We start from the raw sequence: 25,552 nt of genomic DNA, 5'->3' as shown, positions 1-25,552 counted from the left end.
GCTTTCCATCCAATAGTCTCGGTGTCCTCAGGGCAAGTCTGGGAGAAGGGCAGTGTCGACAAGCTTCAGCTTCTCTCCACTTGTTCAGTGCTAAGCAGCCAGAGGGGACTTAAGTCTACCCACATTTTGGTCCTGACCAGTAAAATAAACCCATTCGTCAGAAAACATGCAGCTAGGACAGTCACAGGTTCCAATTAGAAGCAGGGAAATGTGGGAAGAAGGCATTTTCCTCAGTTGCTCCAGGGAATAAGATATAACCTAAGGAGAAGTTTGTGATTAAAATATAATATTTCAAATGTTAACTTCCCTGCCCTTGCATTCCAGGACAGTATTGAGAACATGGAGGTGGAGGGAGAGAAGAGGAATAATTAATTCTAAAAACCTAGAACTTATTTTACATATAAGACAATATATGATACCCACACGAAAATTTCTAGACTTGAATGCCATCCTTACCAGGAAGATAAAGTAATCAATGTTGAACAATTCCGTGTAATTTATTGATCATGTTACAAGCAAACACTCTTCTGAGCAGTAAAGGACTTACTTGACAGTAATCCGGCCCACCAGAGCCATTCCTTGAGGTAAGAATGTCCACCTTGCCCTAGGAGCATAATAAAAATTAAAATTAAGTTCTTAACTGGAGGAAGAAGGTTTCAAGAGCTGACTACGAGGAGAGGTAATGGGATACGGTTGGAAAAGGCAAGACTCAAGGGTCAAGCCCAGGCAAACAGCCTTGAGCAATGGAATGCAGAAAAGGCCCCTTGGGAGACCACCTCAAGATACCCACGGGCCCTACCTGACTACTGGGCTACTTAGGACTAAGCACAGTTAACCAAAAAAGGGAGAATTCCATACATTCCCATATCTCCTTATCTTCCCCCTATAAAAGCAGCCCCCACCCACTACCTAGGGTCAGACAGCCTCTCCTCTGCGGTTCTGCCCACCACTCCCTTTCTTGAGGTGTATTCAATCAACTTCTGGCTCCTTTGTTCTGCCTCAGGTGAATTTTTCATCTCCCACACCAGTGGCTTCCACCCTATCACTGCCCCACATTTGGGACCCCCCAAATGTGGGGGTCCCCACCCATTGAGAGACACACCATTGAGACCCCACCTTAAGGCCAACTCAGGATAGCTAGTCTTCAGCTTATTTACTTGGTCATTTTTTAAAAAAAGATTTTATTTATTTATTTGGCAGACAGAGATCACAAGTAGGCAGAGAGAGAGAGAGAGAGAGAGAGAGAGAGAGAAGCAGGGTCCCCACTGAGCAGAGAGCCCCATGCGGGGCTTGATCCCAGGACCCCAGGATCATGACCTGAGCTGAAGGCAGAGGCTTTAGCCCACTAAGCCACCCAGGCGCCCCAACTTGGTCATTTTTTTTAAAGATCCTGGACAGCTTTCAATTACATCACTTTTGATTTCTGTAGTTTTTCATTTGCAAGAAAATTTTGTTTAATCATTAGGTTTACTGTATGGATGCCCGCCAGAGGTGTGGACACAGAATATTCTAAATCCTAAATTCTTTGTTTCAGCTACAGTTAAAACTGAAGACAGAAAACCGTAAGCTGTAAATTCTCTCAGTACCTTAAGGGGAAGAAGGTGGTTGACAGAAGAGCTTTTGAGATTTTGGATAGTCAGTCAGAGGGTAACAAACATTAGTCAGCTAGACTCTCCTTACTCTCTACCTTGGCATCAGAAAATTGAGTTTCTAGTCTACTGAAAAGGATAAAAAGCTTTCCTGAGGTATTCTTTTTTTTTTTTTTTGTCTTGCTCCTTTTATTACACACTCAGTGAACCATCCTTAGTATGAAATTAATGGTTAGATTTATAAATGTAAGACAACATGAGAAAATCTAGGGGGGGGAGGAATCCATTTCAGTCTGAGACTAGAAAGATCAGCTCCAGTTAGTAATTTAAGTACTTTTTTCTTACAAACACCAATAACAGAGAAGCTTGATAATTTAACACTTAATTGGCAATTACGGCTCTAGAATGTCCTTAATTTCTTTAAAGAACATTTTAAAGCCAAAGCCCTAATGTGACACACAGAAAAAGCGTAGTACAAATGATCAAATTTCAGATCTGGCTTTTGCTAGATAGAGCCTAAGAATGAAGAAACATTTTTTTCCCTTTCCAGATAATAATTTAAAATATAAATAATTGTATTATTATTATTTCCTGAGGTATTCTAATGGTATTCTTTTCTTTACTGTAATCTGTGACTTAAAGTCACAGGTACGTTTGCTATAGAAAATGGAATTTTCTCACCAATTTTAATATACTTAATCCTATGTATTTGACCTCTCTGATTTTGTTATGATTAAATGAAACAGGGTGTATTAGCTGTGAAGATTATCTTGCCAAGTAGTTGATTTGGGATTTTCTTCTTACAATGCACATGATTAAATTGGAATATTACAAAATAATTTTATAATGTCTTTTAAAATTTAATATACCATAAATACTTCCTCATGTCCTTAATTAGTGGTTGAATATTATTTCAAAATCTGGCATATCATTATTTACTTAACCGGCGTGCAGCTATACACATACACATACTGAGTTTCTACTTTTATTCTCATTATATAAAACCCTTAAATAAATATCCTGGAGTATAAACTATAAATATAAATAAATATAATAAAATTATAAATAAAATATATATAAATATAAATATATATAAATATATATAAATATAAAATAAATATAATAAAAATATAAGTAAATATAAATAAAAATAAATAATATGTAACTATAGGTGGCATCCTTGTTCACTTAAGATACATTTCCAGAAGTGGAATTATTAGGTTTTAAGCCACTGACATTTTTAAGCTTTACGAATTGCTCTTAGGAAAGTTTGTACCCATTGATACTGCCTCCAGCAATGTTTGGGAGGGCTATTTATTTTCCTAAGTCCCTTACCAATGTAGGGCCTTTTAAAGAAAATACAAAACCTTGTTAAGATGGTAGGCAACAGGGGCACCTGTGTGGCTCGGCTGATTAAGCATCCAAGCATCTGACTCTTGATTTCTGCTATGGTCATGATCTTGGAGTCATCATGATCAGCTCTGTGCTGGATGTGACACTTATTTCAGATTCTCTCTCTCTCTCCCCCTCTGTTCCTGCCCTTCCCTCCACCACCCACCAAAAAAAAAAAAAAAAAAAAAAAAAAAAAAAAAAAAAAAAAAGAGAAAGAAAGAAAGAGAGAAAGATAAGATAGATAGTAGACAACAACCCAGGCACTCCTTGTTATATGATGGTATCTCTTTTGGTACTAATGATATAACATTTACTTATATATGTTTATTGGACACTTGCATTTCTTATTTTGTGAGTTTCTTGTTTACGTATCTGTCTATTTTATCTTAAGCTACTAATCTTCTTCTTATCAACTATGGTCATTCTTTATATATTGTGGATCTTAATATCCTTTGTCTGTCATATATTTTGGAAATACTCCTTCCACCCCTGGCCCCTATGTCATTTGGTTTTTAGTTTTAGTTAAGGTGTAGCTGTGTAGGATTCTTTTTCTTTTCTTTTCCATTCTTTCTTTCTTTTCCTTTCTTTCTTTCTTTCTTTCTTTTCTTTCTTTCTTTCTTTTTCTTTTTTAAAAATCAATCCAGATAGTCTCTTCCTTTATACAGAATAGATTCTTCCCTTTATCTACATTCTTAGAAAGACCTTTTAGGTTTCTTGAGAAAATCATTTCATTTTAAATTCCTGAATGGTATGAGGTAGAACTCTTACATTTTTTCCTAATTTTTGCCAATTGTCTTAACACTTTTGATTGAATAATCTATCCTTTCCCCCAGAGGATTGATATGCCACTTTTATTTATTTTATTTTATTACTTTTTTAAAGATTTTATTTTTTTGACAGAGAAAGAGAGAGAGAGCACAAGCAGGGGGAGAGGCAGAGGGAGAAGCAGGCTTCCCGAGGAGCAGGGCACCCCAATGAGTGGCTCCATCCCAGGACTCCGAGATCATGACCTGAGCAGAAAGCTCAACCAGCTGAGCCCCTAGGTGCCCCTGTGCCCATACTTCTTAAGCTACATTTTAAGAAATCATCTCTTAATTGGGGCGCCTGGGTGGCTCAGTGGGTTAAAGCCTCTGCCTTCGGCTCAGGTCATGATTTCAGGGTCCTGGGATCGAGCCCTACATGGGGTTCTCTGCTCAGTGGGGAAACTGATTCCCCTCCTCTCTGCCTGCCTCTCTGCCTACTTGTGCTCTCTATCTGTCAAATAAATAAATCAATAAATCTTAAAAAAAAAAAAAAAGAAATCATCTCTTAATTAATCTTGGATGTTTTCTGTCTCAATGCACACAAAGCTTTTTAAAAATGAACACTGTAAGGACTTGTTTGCACGGATGCTTAGATGTTCCAATATCTAATATGACCACAGTAGTCTTGATAACCAAAGTCATTTCTCCCTCCATCTTTAGGAACCTGTGCTGAAACAACAATATCCAACAGATGTCAAGTTGCAGTGTGTGAATGAACATTCTGTTTTGTTTCACACCTGAATGCTATGCATCTATTTTGGATTATATATTGTGTTTGTGTATTTATGCTTTGACTCATAGTAACTTCTCATATTATAGAATTAATTTGCCTTGAACACAAATTGTAAATAAAAAGAAATGTCTGAAAGAGAAAAACAAAACAAAACAAAACACAGAAGTGTAGACATGTTACATATTCTGCTGGCCAACCCCCCCCCCAAAAAAAAAAAACAAAAGAAGGAAAAGGGACATAAAGAAACTTTGGGAGGTAATAGATAATGTTTATTGTCTTGGTTATGGTGGTGGTATCACAGGTATATTCATATGTCCAAACTCATCAAATTGTATATACTAAATGTGTGAAGAGTTTGTATCTCCACTACCTATCAATAAAATGACAAAAAAGAGAAAAAATGAATGGAGATTATGGTTAATGAAGGGTAGTTAAGCTGTTACTCAGCATGTAAAGCATCACTATAAATAGCAACTTAATTCTATGGCTATGCATTTATTGATTTAACAAATATTTATTGGGTCCCAAACACTATCCTAGGGAAGGTTCCTACTCTTGTGGGTCTGCTACCAATAAATGAGTAAATAAGCAATAAACCTACAATGACAGATTGTTTCAGGTACCATGAAGGACACCCTTCATGCCATGATAGACAGTAATGGAGGTGGGGGTGGGGGACACCTCCCCAGAAAGGAAGACCAGCCAACGTGATGATCCTCAAGCTGAAGTCTGAAGGATGAGTCAGCCAGAAGGCAGGCCAGGGAGAAGAGCATTCCAGGTGAAGGGAAAAGGCATTGAAGGGCCAAAGAACTTGGTCTGTTCCAGGAAGCAGACCAAAGTAGGTGACAGGGAGAGAGGCAGAAGATACAGGTAGAGAGGTAGCAAGGACCATCCTACGCAGGAGGTCAGAGACTGGGGAAGGGTATTGGGTTTTATTCTGAGTGCAAAGAAAAGCCACTGACATGTCTTAAGCAGGGAAGCTACATGTACATCTGAACTTGAACACTGAAATTGCACACAAAAGCTCTGATAGGAGGACTCAACCTCTGGGAACAAGACCTTCAGTTTCACCCTCAAAGGGACACAACCTGGTTCAACCCTGGAAACTGTAGGGGGAGATCTGCTAAGAACAGAGACAGGGGCTAAGACAGAGACAGTAAAATATCACTACTGTAGCACTACGGTCTTAGAACAGGATTATTTCCGCAGCTGCTGCAGAAACTTGAACGGGCTAGTTGCCTCCGATTCTCACCAGCTCTGGTAACGCCCTTCTTGGCCAGTTGCAAGAGGCCCTTCTTTTTCAGTATGAAGCTGGAGCCGATAAAAATACTGGAACTGACCGCCAGCACCAGGCCCATGTACAGACTGTATTTGTTTTCAACTTTTGCAGAACTGCTGAAGGCGTTTATGCTGGCATTCAGGTCCCTGTAGGGGCCAGGAAAAGCCAGAGGCTGCGACACGTTCGTGATCTCACACCAGGCCTGGGAGGAGTTTGGGCACAGCAGAGACAGCACATAGCCTGAAAGAAAGGACAGAAGGAAATGTCAACAAACACCAAAGGGAGATACATGAATAATTACTGCTTTTCTCCAAGGAAGAGAAACCCAAGTGGATGGTCCTGAGAGTGTGTTTTTTTTTTTTTTTTTAACTGTGTGGAAGAACTTTCCCAGTGGGAGGGCCACACAGCTGTTCATTTACAAATGAGAGCTGTCCCCTAAAGTCTGATTTTCTCTTATAAACTGGAGACTTCAGCAATACTTGCTGGCCCTTTGTTGCAGCAAACAGCACCTGGGAGAGTAGCAAGAGAAAAGAGTAGCTGTTGGCACGCGGGAGGCGCTCACCCTTCATCATGGCCCCCTAGACCACCTCCCCGCTCTACCTGATTAGCATGGCTCCTGGGAAGCAGCGGTGGTGATGCCTGAGTGTGGGGACAGACACAGCAATTCATCTGTCCGCATCTTATAGGCAATTTAGCTAACCCGCTGGGCGGGGTGATGGGGCATTTCCGAAAATTGTTTAAAAGTGGGTTTAGTTTTGTGTACCACTTTCCCTGCAAAGAATGATTTTTCAGGTCTACTCATCTACCTTCTCCTAAATAAAATCTAGTAAAAAAAAAAAAAAAATGAATTAAACACAAGTATGCTTTTCTTAGAAAAGGACTCAAACAAACATGTACATCTACAGAACCAGACCCATTATTTTAAAGGTCTTAGAATTTTCAAGCTAAACATTACAACACAAAATGAACCCACTGTAGACAATATAAGGAACTTTTATATCTGTGCTCCTCTTGAAAAGCTAGCTGCCGGCAAGGGGATACCGTGACAAGATTTTCTGACCCTTTTCTCAACTTTTCTTTTCCTTTTATTTTTTAAAAATTTTACTTTATTGAAATTCATTTAACTAACATAGAAATGTATTATTAGTTTCAGAGGCAGAGTTCAGTGATTCATCAGCTGCATATATCACGTGCCCTCCTTAATGTCCATCACCCAGTTACCCCAGCCCCCACCCACTTCCCCTCCAGTAACCCTCAGTTTATTCCTTAGAGTTAAGAGTCTCTTTATGGTTTGTCTCTCACTCTGATTTTGTCTGACTTTATTTTTCCCTCCCTTCCCCTATGATCCTTTGTTTTGTTTCTTAACTGCCACGTGTGAGTCAAATCATATAATTGTCTTTCTCCGTTTGACTTATTTCACTTAGCGTAATACCCTCTAGTTCTAACCATGTTGTTGCAAATGGTGAGATTTCCATTTTTTTTGATGGCTCAGTAAAATTCCATTGTGAATTTCTTTATCCATTCATCTGTTGATGGACATTTGGGGTTCTTCTGATAGTTTAGCTATTGTGGACATTGCTGCTCTAAACATTTGGGTTTATATTTATATCCTTTGGATAAATACCCAAGTAAGCTAAGTATGTGTGCAATTGCTGGTCATAGGGTAGCTCTATTTTCAACTTTTTGAGGAACCTCCATACTGTTTTCCAGAGTGGCTGCACCAGCTTGCATTCCCACCAACAGTGTAAGAGGGCTCCCCTTTCTCCACATCCTCACCAACATCTGTTGTTTCCTGACTTGTTAATTTTAGCTATTCTGATGGGTGTGTGGTGGTATCACGTTGTGGTTTTGATTTGTATTTCCCTGTTGCCAAATGATGTGGGGCATTTTTTCATGCGTCTGTTGGCCATTTGTATGTCTCCTTTGGAGAAATTTCTGTTCATGTCTTCTGCCCATTTCTTGATTGGATTATTTGTTTTTGGGGTATTGTGTTTGATAAAGTCTTTATAGACCTTGGGTACTCTGTATATCATCTGATAAGACATTTGCAAATACCTTTTCCCATTCTTATAGGTTATCATTTGGTTTTATCAACTGTTTCCTTTGCTGTGCAAAAGCTTTTTAGCTTGATGAAGTCTCAATAGTTCGTTTCCTTTTATTTTATTTATTGTATTTTTTTAAAGATTTATTTATTTATTTTACAGAGAGAAAGAGAGAACAGGAGGGGCAGAGGAAGAGGGAGAAAGAATCTCAAGCAGACTCTGTGCTAAGTAAGGGTGGAGACCAATGCAGGGCTCAGTCTCACCACCCTGACATCATGACCTGAGCCAAAACCAATTGTTGGCTGCTCAACTGACTGTGCCACCCAAGTGCCCCATTATTTCATTTTAATTCAAGTACAGTTAACATACAATGTTACATTAGTTTCATTTTTTCTTTTTTTTAAATTTCATTTTTTTCTTTAAAGAAGTGTATTTTCCCCTTCTGATTTATTCTAAACAAAAAGGGCAAAGAAAAACGAATCAACTACAATTTTAGAATTCAATGAAAAAATTAGTTTTACATCTCAAAAATCTTAAGAAGTCCTATGAACAACAAAGGACAGTTTGACCAAATGATGTCTTCGGAACAAAACTCTGGTAACTGGATCTATGCTTCCATGCATAACATTATGTGTTTATCTGAATTTCCCACTTACAAAGTTAAGAAACAAGCAAACAACAACAACAACAGCAACAAACACAAAAAAACCCCAAAATAAAACCCAAAAACAAAACAAAAAAACAAAGTTAAGAAACAATGATAAAGTTCAGGTCCCTGAAAAGGTAAAATAATTGCATTGAAACTTTTCGTGATTATTATTTCACCTATTTCCATAAGTTGAAAATGAATCAACTTTGTTTTAAAGAAACAGAATAAATTCTAAGTCAAAACTTCTAAATATTCCAAGGAGAATTATGCGACTTCAGGAATATTCTGTAACATTGAGGAATTTTCAGGCAGGTTGTTTTAAGAATTGCTCGTTTTCTTTTTTTTTTTTTTTTTTTTTAAAGATTTTATTTATTTATTTGACAGAGAGAAATCACAAGTAGGCAGAGAGCCAGGCAGAGAGAGAGAGAGAGGAGGAAGCAGGCTCCCTGCCGAGCAGAGAGCCCGATGCGGGACTCGATCCCAGGACCCTGAGATCATGACCTGAGCCGAAGGCAGCGGCTTAACCCACTGAGCCACCCAGGCGCCCGCTCGTTTTCTTTTTTAAAGATTTCCCTTTTTAAAAAATTTGTTTAAATAATTTTAAAAGAGTTTATGTATTTGACAGAGAGATCACAAGTAGGCAGAGAGGCAGGCAAAGAGAGAGGGGGAAGCAGGCTCCCCATCAAGCAGAGAACCCAATGTGGGGCTCGATCCCACTGAGCTACCCAGGCGCCCAGAATTGCTCATTTTCAAACAAGCCAACCCGTAGCAATCTTGTTTCAGTCACTGTTCATCTCATTTAAAACTCCAAGAATGGAAAGTGATTTTTGCAGTAAGAATTTCCATTACACTATTTCCTGAGAAAATATCTGACTGGACTTTCCAGTGAATTCCAAGGCTGCATTAGTGTTACTTACTATGTAATTAACATAACCACTCCAAAACTTCATCTCTGAAAACAGAGTAGGCAGGTCTCATTCCAGTGAAACAATATTCCTTCTAAGCTGTTGGCATAGCAAAATGTTTCCAGCATTTTAGGGGGTGTGGGAGCAGAGGGTTATAAGCAAAAGCAAATAATCTTTGTTGCATTTTGTAAGTTCTCATTGTGAGCAGTAGCTTTTAATGCTGTAAATTTTATGGCAGGAAAAATAATAAACTCCTGTCTAGCTTCTGACCTTAGACCTTAAATTGTTTTATGTTGGGTGCCTGTTGAGGAGAGGGCCTACAGCAGATGTGACTGAAAGAGGGAGTCAGGGAGTGAAGGGTGAGTTGGGGGGGCGGGGGGGGGGGGGGGGGGGGGGGGGTTGAGGAGGATGGAGTGCCGAGGCAGGAGACAGGCGAAGTAGAATGTGTGGGTAGGGAGTCTGGAGTATTTCAGAGGAATCTAGAGCTATCTCAGTTGGCTTCTTGAGATTCTAGTAAGCAAAGTAATTATCCAGGGAATTTAAACTTTGTTCAACATAGAGAAAATCAATTACATTCATTATGTTTTATTTTAATAGACACTATAATAGCCCTCCAAAGTGACGGTCCTAATTTATACTCCCGCCAGCAGGGAGCATGTATTATTTCTTTGGTATTATTATTTTTTCTAAACATTGTGTAATTAATATTTAGAAAATATGTATCGGTTATAAAGAAAAATTCAATACACACCAATGTGTCAACCACCTAATTTAAGGAATAAACATTGCCTTTCCGAAGAGACAACTATCCTGACTTACTGTGTAAGATCACTTTTTTGGGGTAAAAAAAAAAAAAGATTTCCCTTATATGACTGTATATTTAAATAATAAATTGTTTAGTTTTGCTTCTGCATCTTATAAAATGTAAATCATACAGTATGTATTCTTTGGGGACTTGCTTGTTTTTGAGATTTGTTAGTGTTGACGCCTGCCTGTGGCTGTAGGACTTGGTTTTGCCCACTGTCCTACACAATTCCACTGCATGTTTACCTCCCAATTAATTTTTCTGTTTTATAGTTGGTGGACATTTGAGTCATGTACAATGTTTTTATTCTCGCAAATAGTACTGCTAAAGTTCTTAATTATGTTGAAATATATCTAATTCATGATATTTGACAATTTTGACCCCATAAAAATAGCAGTTCTGTATGGTTGAACTTAATATGTATCTTTCATGCACAAGTGTGAAAGTCACTTACACACACACACAAACTAAAGATTTCAAAGCAAATTTAAATTTTCTGTGGATTGTGTGCCTTTCCTCACCTTGTGCTCTGTTTCTGTCTCTAGTCATGGACAAGTTCAATATTTACTCTTGGTTTCAGTTTCCTCATCTCTAAAATAAGGGAATTTTACTCAGTGATTCTGAAGATGCCTTTTCTAATTTTGTGATTTGATCATACACGATCTTTGTTCCCAGAGTCATTTACTTATAATCCCAGTGGCTCATAAACATTGTTGCTACACCAGCTTTAAGCTCCTGGGCACTTGTAATCGAAAGACGTTTCAAAGAAACTGATGCCAAGATATTAAGTGACTGGCCAAAGCCATGTAATTGCCAGAATTACAGCCAAGGAGCAACCCAATTCCCAGGCCAGTATTCTTTTTATTTCAGAAATGTAAAAACGTCAAATACAAGTAAATGCAGCTAAAAGTTGTTATTAATGTTTACACAAAGCTGAAATGCTTTGAATAATTTTTCAAGTACAATTTGCCTATAGATAGAGAATAATACTTTAAATTATTCAGTTAATTATATATAATAGCAAAGCTGTTTCCTAAGGAGTCAATGATAACATAAAACTGAATTTTAGGGTGCCTGGGTGGCTCAGTGGGTTAAGCCGCTGCCTTCGGCTCAGGTCATGATCTCAGGGTCCTGGGATTGAGTCCTGCATCGGGCTCTCTGCTCAGCAGGAAGCCTGCTTCCCTCTCTCTCTCTGCCTGCCTCTCTGTCTACTTGTGATGTCTCTGTCAAATAAATGGGTAAAAACTTTTAAAAAAAAAAAAAAAAAAACTGAATTTTAGGGGCACCTGAGTGGCTCAGTGGGTTGGGGCCTCTGCCTTCTGCTCGGGTCATGATCCCAGGGTTCTGGGGTCAAGCCCTGCATCGGGCTCCCTGCTCAGCAGAAGACCTGCTTTCCCCTCTCTCTTTCTGCCTGCCTCTCTGCCTACTTGTGATCTCTGTATGTCAAATAAATAAATAAATGAATCTTAAAAAAAAAAAAAAACAACCAAACTGAATTTTAAATCACTACCAGGTATTTCCAGTTTGAGGAAATCATTATCTCACCATCTAAGTTACATGTTAGTTTGGCTTATTATTCAGCAAATAGTTAGTCCCTTACCCCTCCTGATGTGGGCAGAATATTTTTCTTCTGATGTCAGGCTGCAGGTGAGCTGGTGGCCAGTGGGAGAGCAGCAGGGGGAATATGAGGACAGGCTTCAAATGCACCTACTCACTTAGGTTTACTCTCTCCCACCTCTGTATTGGTCAGGAATAGAGTTTTCCTAAGCAGCTGTGGCCTCTTCAGCCTGAGCTCCAGAATGGAAACACACACAGGGAGCAGAGCCAAGCTCTTCCCACCTGAAGGAGACAAACCCAGGTGGCCATGGGACCTGAGGCAGAGACACCCAGGTGAACCCAGGCTAGATCAATCAACCATCAGCTGACCCTCAGAGGCAGAGGCAAGAATACATTATTGTTTTCAGCCACTGAGTTTTAGGCTGTGTATTACGTAGCAATAGCTGACCGATACACCTGCCCATTTCTTTTATCATAGAAAAAAATATGAATGAATTTTTTTATGTCCCCTGCAATGTACTCTCTAAATATCAGCCAGTGTGAATTAGATTCCATCACTCCCCTGCTTAACTTCCCTCTGCTCTCCCCATGAGCGTTCACTGCAATGACAATAAAACCTCAACTCCTCATCCTGAACTCCTTAAGTTTTACATGTTCTGAAGCTTGTTCACCTCTGACATCATATTGTGTGTGTCTCTCTCTCACTCATTCCCTGAAATCAAACTAGTGAGTTGTTTCACTCGCTGACTCCACAAAAGTATCTACTGTCTGGCTGGCATTTTCTAGAAGCTGGGGATACAATGGTAAATAAAGTAGAATTCCTGCCCTCATGTCTATTCTAGTGAGGGGCAAAAATAAATAAATAAACAAGTAAATTAATAACTACATAATATGTTGAGTGCCTTGGAAAGCAGGGAAGTATCAAAAAGGATTTTTTTTTCTTTAATTAAGTGGACAAACCTCTCTGCTATGGGTAAATGCAAAAGCCCTGTGGCGGGAATGTACTTCAGGCTGGCTGGGGTGGTGGAAGAGAGACAGCCCGAGATAAGGTCCGGATATAGCAGAGGGTAAGATCAGGGGAAATGAGTCTTTAGATTAGTAGGCCCAATCTTGTCATTTCTCCCTCTAAAATTCTACAATGGCTTCCTTTCTCATTTAGGAAAAATCTGAAATCTCCACCACAGTCTACAAGAGCCTCCAGAATCCTGCCTCCAGTTATCTCTCTAACCATATTCTCTACAATTGTTTTGCTTTTTGGTTTTCTTTCTTTTTCCTTCCTCTTTTCTTTCTTTCTTTTCTTCCTTTCCTTCTCTCTCTTTCTTTCTTTTTCTCTTTCATCCTCTTTCATAGGCTAAATTCCTGGTCGGCCTCAAAGCTTTGTTACTTGCTAATTAGCCTTGGTAGTTGCAAGCAAAGCTAACTCCTCTTCATTGAGTCTCACTTCAAAATGTCACTTTCTGTGCTCGCTTCGGCAGCACATATACTAAAATGTCACTTTCTGGGGAGCCTGGGTGGCTCAGTTGGTTAAGCATCTGACTGCTGATTTGGGCTCAGGTCATGATCTCAGGATCGTGAGACTGAGCCCCCCATCTGTTCCGTGCTGAGTGTGGAGTCTGCTTGACATTCTCTCTCTCCCCCTCTCTCTCTGCCCCTCCCACCTCCCATGCACACTCCCCCCGCCCAAATAAATAAATAAATCTTTAAAATGTCTCTTCCTTAGAAAGGTCTTCTCTGCCCTTGCACTCTAAAGGGTCTTCTCAGAAGTTCCTGGGTGGCTCAGATGGTTAAGAGTCTACCTTCAGCTCAGGTCATGATCCCAGGGTCCTGGGAACAAGCCCCAGGGACTCGATGAGCAGGGAGCCCGGCTTCTCCCTCTCCCTCTGCCACTCCCCTTGCTCATGGTCTCTCTCCCTTGCTTTCTCACTCTCTCTCTCTCTCAAATAAATGAATAAATGAAATCTTTAAAGAAAAAACAAAAGGGGGCACCTGGGTGGCTCAGTGGGTTAAAGCTTCTGCCTTCAGCTCAGGTCATGATCCCAGGGTCCTGAGATCGAGTCCCACATCAGAAACTCTGCTCAGCGGGGAGCCTGCTTCCCTTCCTCTCTCTCTGCCTGCCTCTCTGCCTACTTGTGATCTCTGTCTGTCAAATAAATAAATAAAATCTTAAAAAAAAAAGAATAACAAAGGAACTTCTCAACCTCTTTCCATCATATCACCATATCATCATTATTTAATGATGATGATGAAACCAACCTCTTCTCACAGCTTTGTTATGACTATACAACAACATCGTACATTCATATATCTATTTCTTCTGTTTGCTCAACAAACTAGCTGTTGAAAACCTATCGTGCAAGGCACTGCATTAGGTATTCATTTATTCAAGACTTTGCAAATTCTTACTGGGCATTTCCTGAGTACCAGGCCCTGTTCTAAGTATGGGTAAGACAGTGACCAACAGGGGGGTTCCTGGGTGGCTCAGTGGGTTAAAGCCTCTGCCTTTGGCTCAGGTCATGATCCCAGGGTCCTGGATCGAGCCCCACACTGGGCTCTCCACTCAGCGGGGAACCTGCTTCCTCCTCTCTCTCTGCCTGCCTCTCTGTCTATTTGTAATCTCCATCAAATAAATAAATAAATTCTTAAAAAAAAAAAAAAAAGACAGTGACCAACAGGACGGGTGAACAGGTCTTTGTTCTCATGGAGCTGACAATTTTTTTTTTAAGATTTTTTAAAAATCCAGGACCCTGAGATCATGACCTGAGCTACCCAGGTGCCCCTGGAGCTGACAATTTAAGTGAGAGAACTATCAAACAGGAACAGGGGAGCAGAATAGGGATTAGAAATAATTTAGAGAAAATTTGGCACAGAATAAGAATGGGAAATCATTGTGAGTAAGTATGGAAATCAAATCATAGTAATAGATTTACAAATAAACTCCATTAAGGCTGGGTAAGAAGATCGTTATTTCAATTAACCAAAGTAAAATTGAGAAGACATTACCAATCTAAAAAAAAAAAAAAATTAAGGAGTGCCTGTGTGGCTCAGTCAGTTAGGCAACCAACTCTTGATTTTGACTCGGGCCAGGATCTCAGGGTCCTGGTATCAAGCCCTACGTCAGCTTTCATACTCACAGGGAATATGTTTGAGGATTCTCTCTCTCCCTCTCCCTGTGCCCCTCCCCCTACTCTCTCTCTCTCTCTCTCTGTGCACCCTCTCTCTTTCTCTCACTCTCAAACTAATAAATAAATCTTTAAAAAATTTAAGCAAGATCTAACCACTATCAGCATGTTTAGAAGCCAAGGACTCTAGGACTACTGACCACTAGATTTCCTACATAAACTTCTGCTCTTTTCACACTTTACAACATGTACATCACTAAAGTTACTAAACTGTTAAAGATAAAATAGGTAAGAACTTATCAGACTCCCAATCAATACACCCCAAAACAAATAATCCAATTGAACAACAGGAAGAAGACATGAACAGACCTTTCTTCAAAGAAGACATACAGATCATGAAGCCACACATGAAAAGATGTTCATTATCACTTACCATCAAGAAAACATAAATCAAAACAAGTGGAAGATGATGCACTTGTCAGAATGGCTAAAATTAACAACAGTTGCTGGCAAGGAGGTGGAGAAAGGGGAACCCTCTTGCATTGCTAGTGGGAATGCAAACTGGTGCAGCCATTGTGGAATATGTTATGGAGGTTCCTCAAAATATTAAAAATAGAACTACCTTATAAACCAGAATATAAAAATACCCCTACGTTTATAGTAGCATTATTTATAATAGCCTAATTATGGAAGCAACCCAAGTACCCATCAGTGGATGAATGGATAAGGAAGATGTGGCATATATATATACAATGGGCTATTATTCAGCGGTAAGAGAGAATGAAATCTTGCCATTTGCAATGACATGGATGGTTCTAGAAGAGTATAATGCTAAGCAAAGTCAGTCAGTTACAGAAAGACAAATACGATAAGATTTTACTCATATGTAGAATTTAGGAAACAAAACAAACAAGCAAGAGAGGAAAAAAAGAGAAATATTGATAAATCAAGAAACCGACTCTTGGGGCACCTGGGTGGCTCAATAGGTTAAGCATGTGCCTTCAGCTCAGGTCATGATCTCAGGGTCCTGGGATGGAGACTCTTGTGTGGGGCTTCTCGCTTGGCAGGGAGTCTGTTTCTCCCTCTCCTCCCCATCCCTGCTCATGCTCTCTCACTCTCTCAAAAAAATTTTAAAAATCTTAAAAAAAAAAAAAAAAGACAAGAAAAGAAACAGACTCTTAACTATAGAGAACAAACCATGTTCTCTAACCATCAGTTAGAGATGGTTAACAGAGGGGGGCGTGGCATGGCTGACATAGGGGATGGGGATTAAGCAGCACTGGGTGATATATGGAAGTGTTGAATCACTATATTGTATACCTGAAACTGGTATTACATTGTATGTTAACTAACTGGAATTAAAATAAAAACTTAAAAAATAAAAGCAATTACATATTAAGTATTAGACTAAACTATTTTTTACACATTGTTTTCTTTTTTTTTTTAAGATTTTTAATTTATTTATTTGACAGAGAGAGACACAAAGAGAGGGACACAAAGCAGGGGGAGTGGGAGGGAGAGAAGCAGGCTTCCTCCTACGCAGGGAGCCCAAAGCTGGGCTTGATCCCAGGACCCTGGGACCTTGACCTGAGCCAAAGGCAGATGCTTAACTGACTAAGCCACCCAGGCACTCCAGCTTATTGTTTTCTGAATAACCTTTAGTGGAGAATTTTAACTAGCTTTGAGTACTTTTGAATTTCAGCATTTAGGACATCTATAGAAAAATGGAAAAACAATCTGCAAAAATTTGGAGGACATTTTTCTTTAGTACAGTAAGAAAAGCATCTATACATTACACAAAAAATGAAGTTTTTCCTGATAATGAAAGTTGTGTTCACTTGGTGGAATTCTGAGAAATGTTTCAGACATAGGTGTTCTTAAAAGTAAAAATCTCAGAATCATTAAAATGAGTCGTACTGCATCCAAGAAAGCCAGCAAAGGGGTATGGGCACCTACAGAAAAACAAAGGCCCAAATAATTTTGTGCCTAGTTTGATCACTAATTAGGAAACATTATTCGATGTTCAATTATACAATTCTTTGGGCCTTGGTTTCTAATCTGCAAAAAGGAAAAAATGACTACCCAATAAAACACAGAATTTAATGATGTATGAAGATAAACTGATACATTTTTATGAGAACCCGTTTTGAAAATTTAAGATTATATACATGAATACAGGACATACCCTAATCAGTACAAGAGAGATACAGATGATATTTCTTCCTTTCAACATCATGCCAGATAAATCAGTCCCAAAACCCATCTATGTCCTTTTCCGCTCTGCTAGCTGGCTGCTCCCTGGAAAAGTGGTTCACATGGTCAAAGAAAGCTTTGAAAACCACTGGATCCCTGTCCATCTGCAGCTTATTCTCTTTGCTGCCAAATCAGGTCAGAATTCTCAAGCAGATCCACTGGGATATATGGTTTGTCTTCTTTACAGCCTAGTTTTTCTGTCCTTTGTTCTCCTCACAACCCCACATAGTCCTGGGGACAGAGTCTTCGTGCAGTTGGGTATATCTCTTACACTGTATTTTCATGGTGTCATATTTGCAAATTAGGAAGCCTCTATTGGCTCTTGGACTCCAATTGAGATCTGTGGAATATGTAACATAGTATCAAACACCTACATGAAAAACGCCCTCCATGTGTGTTAATTTTTTTTTTTTTTTAGAAAATTTTGAGTTTGGGGTGCCTGGGTGGCTCAGTCAATTAAGCGGCTGTCTTTGGCTCAGGTCATGATCACAGGGTCCTGGGATAGAGCCCCGCAGCAGCCTTCCGGCTCAGTGGGGAATCTGCTCTTCCCTCTCCCTTAGCCCCTCCCCCTGCTCACGCATGCACGCTCTCTCTCTCAAATAAATAAATAAAATCTTAGAAAAAAGAAACAAGAAAAGTTAGAATTGGAAGTCTTTTTGAAGCATCTATGGTTTTCAGGTAAAAAACGAAGTATGAGGTTAACTTTTCCTTTATGGAAGTCCAACTGGAATGCTCTATGCTTAGATCTCATGAACTTCTTGTCATCTGGATCTCCGCTCAAACAGAACTTTCTCTAAGGGACCTTCCCTCAGTACCCAATCTAAACATCCTCAACTTTCTCAATACATTATCTATAACACTTGCCACTCTTGTAATGTCCTTTTTTATTCATTTGTTTGTTGCATATTATCTGCCTTCTACACAGTAAGCTACATGGGAGGCTTACTAGAGTCTGGGACCAGACTGTCCTGCAAATTCATCTGTGCCAAATTCATGTCAGTGCCTGACACATGGACTCTTGTTATTTGGATGAATGTATGAATGAAAATTGAGCTGTTACTCCATGTCAAGCTCTGAGCCGTGTGCTTCATATGTAATCGGACAACTGTAAACTGTACAAATTATTCCTGGTTTAGGATGAAGACTCAAGGACGTTCAGGTATAGTTGAGAAGACAGATGCCAAAGCCTAATCTCTTCCCACTATTGATAAGGATTCGGATTTCTCTCAAGTCTTCCCCACACAATATTATAATTAATCATAGGAATTAAGCACTGAGCTTGAATACATCTTGTTGGAACTAAATGCACGAGTAAAGCAGGAAAAACATCTAAGTTCAAACAAGCAAGTGTAATTCACAAACCCTCCTTACTTACAGATCTCTTGGGTAAATAAGGGTGGATATACTATTAACAGTCTGACTTACTGGCTTAGGAATTATTTAGACAAAGATCATGCAATCTATCTAGGAAATAATTTCAGATCCAGCTACTCTAGTAACAACTTCCAAAACTTCATCTTTGGAGTAATTTTTGAGTTTTTCAGGCATTTTCTCTTTGTGTTCCTTCTCTCTCTTGCTAGCATAGTTTCGACTCGTTCACTGACACTCCCTCCAACTCCCCCAGGCCTCCCTTTTTAAAATGTAAACTCTGCATCAAGGAATAATTTGGGCCACATCTTCCTTATCCATTCGCCCATTAATGGGCATCTTGGTTCTTCCCACAATTTGGCAACTGTGGCCTTTGCTGCTATAAACATTGGGGTACAGATGGTCCTTCTTTTCACTACATCTGTATGTTTGGGGTAAATACCCCGTAGTGCAATTGCAGGGTCATAGAAAATAAATAATAATAATAAGAAGAAGAAGCATTTGGAGGAGACAAGAGGAGAGGAAACCTCAAGTTGTTAGCGAATTTGGAAAAGCATTCTTGCCGCGCCCCTCACTCGTCTCTCTTCTTGTCCTTACCAGGTAATTAGAAATCAGCCTTCGCCTTCACACGTTGAAAACTGTCTTTTCAGCTGAGACACACCCTTCCCGTCAGGGGCACGCTCCCAGTATTCCGTCCTACTTCGATCCTGGCTCACACGGGCCTTCCGCACTGTGTGTGACTTTAGAAAGCCAGGCAGCGATCAAACACCTGGCAAAGGGCAAGCGGCCTGGCCCAGCGATTCTTCAGGATTCGCCTGGGGGCCGAAACCCCAGCCTGGCGGACAGTGACAAACCTACCAGTGACTGCGCCCAGTTCCCCGCCTCCTCTCCCGTTGGGCTCTCGCCTGAAGTAGCCAAGAAGTGACTGCACGGCGAGTCAGACGCGAGGCCAGCAGGGTTGGGAAAGTTTTCATCTCGAAGACAGAGGAGAGACGTGGGCGGCCCGGGAGGGTCCAGCGCCCTCCCCGCGAGGCCCAGCGCGCCTGAGTTCGCGCAGTGTCTGACCCTCGAGGAGCCCACGCAGGGCGCAACAACGACTCCCGCCCCGTCCCGAGGCACGCCCCTCTGCCCACCGGGTGACTTCGAACGCGGACTCCAGGAGCGAGTCTGAGTCAGAGGAAGCGCCTTTCTCAGACGAGACGCAGGAGTCTTCCCCCCCCCCCGCCCCCCGATTTTCCCCGTCGCGACGCCCAGCACGCTGCAATCTACATGGGACTGCCTCCTGCACCAGAGGGGGAGCCCCGTCTGTCTATCTCGTCCGGCTCTGGCTTCCCCAGAGCCTGGCATACTGCGCGCACCAGTACATATCTACTCACTGGCCCAGAGCCTGAATGAGTAAACCAAGGACCCGGGACCGCCCACCCGGTCTCATCACCACCCCGGGGCCAGGTCCCTCGGCTGGGGACAGTCACTCACCTTTTTGGCAGGCCTCTTCAGGCGGCAGCCTCACCTGTCCCCCCATGGCCCCCCAGTCGGGGCTTCTCCCAGCAGGCTCTCCCTCCTCCTCCTCCACCCAAGCTACTCCTCCTGCCCCGGGACCCACGAGGCGGCGGAGCTGTAGGGTCCGGGACTGGCGCGCGTTCACTCCGCCCCCCGGAGCAGCCTTAGCCAATAGGAGGGGTGCACCTCCTCGCGAGCCACGCCCCCGAGGTCGGAGGCTGGGACCCAGTGCTTCGGGTGTGGACCTCGGCGGCAGAGCCTGGTCCCTCGTGGGGCTGGCGGCAGCTCCCGCCGGCTCTCGGCTCTGCGGCTGGAACCGTGCAGTGGACACTTCTCAGGGTAAAGACGCCCCCCGGAGCGTGCAGGCCACGGGCCAACTCTGCGGCAATTTAGTGGAGTAAAGGCTGTGCTGAGCACCCCTTCTGCCTTCTTCCGAGGTCCAGAAATTTCCCGAGGGCCCTGCTGCAGATGTTAACCGCTCTGCAAGGAAGTTGCCGGCCATTGGGCTTCAGCTCTGATGACCAGGCTTAAGCTGATTCTAACAGATTTTGCCCTTCTGGTGCTATCAGATTCTCCCCGCGGTCCCTCGGCTTCAAACTCATGTCCTCCAAAGCCCTTTTTTCTAAGTCCTGCAATTATTACCATAAATCCTAAAGCAGAGACAAGGCTCAAACGGAAACGACTGATTCCCACAAAATAGAAGTAGCTAACATTTATGATATTCTTTGCCATGCGTATGTGGGCACCCATTGTATCTCACAACCTAGTCTTTTAATGGCCACTTTTTACAGATGAGGGATCCGAGCAAGGTTAAGTAACTTAACCAATGAGTTGGTGAAAGGCCTGGTGGTAGGTGATTATCTGGTATGAAGTGGGTATAAATCCTGTTAAAACCTTTGCCGTAAGTGGGATGTCTCTGTGTCCTGGGACTTCAACAATGAAAAATCTCTCCTCTGCTCACCTTGCCTTTGCTCTAGGTACTATGAACAGTGCTATTAACTTTATTACCTAAGAGTTTCATGACAGCGGCCTCAATCTTGCTTTTCTTGTTCTCAGGCTGATAAACGAAGAGTTAAGAACAGTCAGTTCAACAATAGGAGGCACACGCTTTTATGTGTGGATGGCTTGGTGGAGAAGGAATATCATGGGGGGGACTAGGTGAAAATTGGAAGGGAGGGCGATTTATGCCAAAATTTGGACAGTAAGTTTTAGAACTTAGATTTCTATTTAAACGTTTTGTTTGAACATCAGACTTGAAAAACTTGCTTTGATTAAAGATTGATGATGATTGTAAATGTGATCTAAAGTATTATTTATTAATTATTTGGCACCTGTGTGAGTTATTTTAAGCACGTATAAATATTTGCCTTTTAAATTATAATGGATTGACAATAATATTATTAACCCCTACTTTACAGATGAGTAAAGAGAGGCAAACAGACATTAAGTAACTTGTTTATGGACACATAGCTGGCAAGTGGTAGATTTGGAATGCTAACTAATGAAGTCTGGCTTCAGAGTCTATGTTCTTATCCTATTTGCTAATTGGATTTTTTTTTTTAAACAAACCCACTAAAAATGTACCACCCAGATGATTTCTTATAAAAATTGGATTCCCATTTCTTATTAAGGTCTATTTTAGGTAGGAGGTACTTTGCTGTAATTCTTCTTTCTCAGTTCTGATAAGAAGGAGAAAAATAAATATTTAACCTTTCAAAAAAAATATTTAACCTTATTTAGGATCTTTGTTTTCTCAGTTTAACTGTTGCCTAAGCAGAACTTTATATTTTCCTTCACTGCCTATTTCTGGATGATTTTGGATATTATGCTGTTACAGCACCATAGACTGTCTTGAGTGACATTTATTTGGGGGATTTTTATTCCCCCCAAAAGTATGGTGTTTATATAACCAAAAAAGGAGCATCAAAAAATCTCCAGCTGGCCCACCAGTGAACCGTGCCAAGTCTACAGTTGAGAATTTGTGATCCCTTTTTTTTTTCTCAATTAGTCTTCTAGGAGGTTTTGATTCATTTTTTATTTTCTTTAAAAATTTTACTTTCAAGTAATCGGACTTATAACCCCGAGATCAAGAGTCTCATGCTCCACTACTGAGCCAGCCAGGTGCCCTTTATTAATTATTCCCAGAACCAGCTCTTATCTTGATTTTCTTTACTGACTTCTAAGATTTCATTAGCTTCTGCTATCATTTTTATTATCATTATTATGTATTCGATACATTTACTTATTATTTTATTTTTACTTCTTTCCTTCTACACCGACTTTAATTTACTTCTAGTTTCTAAGGTGGAAACATAGATCATTGATTTTAATTTTTTATTTTATTTTTATTTTTTTATTAACATATAATGTATTATTGGCCCCAGGGGTACAGGTCTGTGAATCGCCAGGTTTACCCACTTCACAGCACTCACCATAGCATGTACCTTCCCCAAAGCCTGTAACTCAACCACCCTCTCCCCACCCTCCTCCCCACAACCCTTAGTTTGTTTTGAGAGATTAAGAGTCTCTTCCGGTTTGTCTCCCTCTTCATCCCATCATGTTTCATTTATTCCTTTCCTACCCCCAAAACCCTCCACCTTGCCTCTCAACTTCCTCATATCAGGGAAGAGCATTTATTTTTAAAACTTTACTCCTTCTAATTCAAACATTTAAAACTAATTTGCCTTCAAATACTGCTTTAGCTGCATACAGCAAATTTTGATTTTTTTTTTTTTTTATCATTTAGTTCAGAGTATTCTAAAACTTTCCTAGTGATTTCTTCTTTGACCATGGGCTATTTTGGAGTATGTTGCTTCATTTCCACATATTTGGAGATTTTCCAGATTCCCTCCTACTATTGATTTCTGATTTAATTCTGTTTTGAACATAGAATATATTCTTTATACTTACAGCCCTCTGAAATTTACTGAGATTTGGCATCTGGCCCACCATATGGCTTGTCTTGGTGAATGTGCCAGGTAAAATTTAAAATATAAATTCTGCCATTGTTGGGTATAGTGTTACATAAATGTCAGGACAAATTCGTTGCTCAAGATCTAGTTTACTACTGATTTTTAAATTCGTCCTATCAATTACTGAGAATAAAGTATTAAAATCACATGCAGTTGTGAGTTTGTCTACAAATTTAGTGATGCCAGTTTTTGTTTCATGAATTTTTGAAGATTTGTCATTAGGTGCACATACAAGTTGGGTTGTTATGGCTTCTTAATCAATTGACACTTCAATCATTATTCAATGTTCTTGTGTATTTCTAATAATAACTTTTTGATTTGAATTTACTTTGATACTAATATAGCTAAACCAGCTGTTTTATTACTAGAGTTTACACGTTCTACCTTCTTCTATCCCCGTACCTCTCTGTTTAAAACATTTCTTGTACATGGGGCTCCTGGGTGGGTTGAGCAGCAGACTGGGTTTTGGCTCAGGTCATGATCTTGTGGTGGTGAGATTGAGCCCTGGGGTTGGGCTCTTGACTCAGCATGGAGTCTGCTTCAGATTCTCTCTCCCTCTTCCTCCAGTTCATGCTCTCTCTCTAACAAATAAATAAAATCTTTTTAAAAAGCCATTTCTTGTAAATGACATGAAGATGCATTTTATTTTATTTTATTCCACCAAAGACTTGAGAAGACCTCTTTGCAGATTTCTGGAGCTCTTTGTCTGCACAGTTTCCTCCTCTCTGGAACTCTGTTCTGCAATTCTCTTTGGTCTCCAAGATCATATTTCAGGCTCCTCAACTAAGCTAGACCATTGGGTTCTGCTTTATCTCATTTTGTCATAGTTCATAAATTGCCTTTGGGCAGGGTTCAACTCATTTTCTCCCCTTCTCTCAAATATCACACTCGCATGCTATTGTGCAGTATTTTGAAGACAGTGATTTCATATCTTTTGTCCAGTTTGGAATCAAGCTACATTGTCACAACAAAGCCAAGTCCATAATATAGATGACTTATAAGAGCCAAGTGCAATGTTGAAACATGTTATTTAAAATTTATGATTTATTTCTAAATCTAAGTATCATTTTATGAGTTGTATTGGCAAACAATACAAAGATTGCCTACAGAGAAATTAACAAAATGATGTAAACTCTATGATGACTCAAGAAGTATGATCTAACTTGAGTGCATTACTTAACCTTGACTCCTAGCTTATCAGGGATGGTAACTGGGACTAATGTCTGCTCCTGTCACCTGCCCTTGCTACCCGTAGCTACCATGCATGAGCGTATCTTCATCCACATTGGCCAGGCGGGTTTCCAGATTGGCAATGCCTATTGAGAACTCTATTGCCCGGAATACTTCCAACCTAATGGCCAGATGGAAAATGAGCAGACCACTGGAGGAGGAGATGACTCCTTCAACACCTTGTTCAGTGAGATGGGATCTGGCAAGCACACCTTCAATACCTTCTTAGTGTTTGTAGACCTGGAACCCACAGTCATTGGTAAAGTTCACACTGGGACTGACTGCCAGCTTTTCTACCCTGAGCAGCCCATCACAGGCAAGGAAGATGCTGCTAATAACTATGTCTGAGGGTACTACACCACTGGCAAGGAGATCATTGACCTTGTTATGAACCAAATTCAGAAATTGGCTGACCACTGCATGCAAAGCTTTTTGGTTTTACACAGTTTTGGAGGGGAACTTGTTCAAGGTTCACCTCCCTGCTGATAGAACGTCTCTCTGTCGATTATGGCAAGAAGTCCAAGCTGGAGTTCTCCATTTAGACCTCTAGATTTGCACAGCTGTAGTTGAGCCCTACAATTCCATCATTACTACTCAGGCCACCCTGCAGCACTCTGATTGTGCCTTCATGGTAGACCATGAGGCCATCTATGACATCTGTCATAGAAACCTGGATATTGAATGCCCAACCTACAATAACCTTAACCACCTTATTAGCGAGGTATTTCTTCTATCACCACTTCCCCAGATTTGATGGAGCCCTGCATGTTGATCTGACAGCATTCTAGACCAACCTGGAGTCCTATCCCCCCACATGCACTTCCCTCAGGCCACATATGTTCCTGTCATCTCATCTGCAAAGCCTACCATGAACTGCTTTCTATAGCAGAGATCACCAATGCATTCATGCTTTGAGCCAGCCAGCCAGATGGTGAAATGTGATCCCTCCATAGTAAATACCTGGGTTGCTGCCTTTTGTACTGTGGTGATGTGGTTCCCAAAGACATCAGTGCTGCCATTGCCAAGACCAAGTGTACCATCCAGTTTGTGGACTGGTGCCCCACGGGCTTCAGAGTAGACATTAATTACCAGCCTCCCACCGTGGTACCTGGTGGAGACTTGGCCAAAGTACAACGAGCTGTGCGCATGCTGAGCAACACTAGAGCCATGGCTGAGGCCTGGTCTCACCTGGACCACAAGTTCCACCTGCTGTATGCCAAGTGTGCCCTTGTTCATGGGTATGTGGGGGAGGGCATGGAGGAAAGAGAGTTTTCTGATGCCCATGAGGACATGGCCACCCTTGAGAAGGATTATCAGGATGTTGGTGTAGATTCTGTTGAAGGAGAGGGTGAGTAA

The 25,552-nt window shown here is 40.9% G+C and overlaps 1 protein-coding gene and 1 pseudogene across 1 annotated transcript in view; one reads left to right on the top strand and one right to left on the bottom strand.

Annotated features, from left to right (window-relative positions):
* NIPAL1 (NIPA like domain containing 1) overlaps positions 1–20,083 on the bottom strand; it is a 28,124-nt gene extending 8,041 nt beyond the window's left edge. Inside the window, exons 1-3 of the mRNA XM_059383505.1 lie at positions 19,971–20,083; positions 5,770–6,036; positions 548–604 (exon numbers count right to left, since the gene is read on the bottom strand). Coding sequence (XP_059239488.1) covers positions 548–604; positions 5,770–6,036; positions 19,971–20,016 — 370 coding nt within the window. The 5' untranslated portion in view covers positions 20,017–20,083. The remainder of the gene's footprint in view (positions 1–547; positions 605–5,769; positions 6,037–19,970) is intronic.
* Positions 20,084–24,226: 4,143 nt separating this feature from the next.
* LOC132005957 (tubulin alpha-1B chain-like) lies at positions 24,227–25,552 on the top strand (annotated as a pseudogene).

The sequence above is a fragment of the Mustela nigripes genome, chromosome 1, assembly GCF_022355385.1.
Source record: "Mustela nigripes isolate SB6536 chromosome 1, MUSNIG.SB6536, whole genome shotgun sequence".
Classification (NCBI taxonomy): domain Eukaryota; kingdom Metazoa; phylum Chordata; class Mammalia; order Carnivora; family Mustelidae; genus Mustela; species Mustela nigripes.
This window is presented reverse-complemented; position numbering and strand designations above follow the sequence as displayed.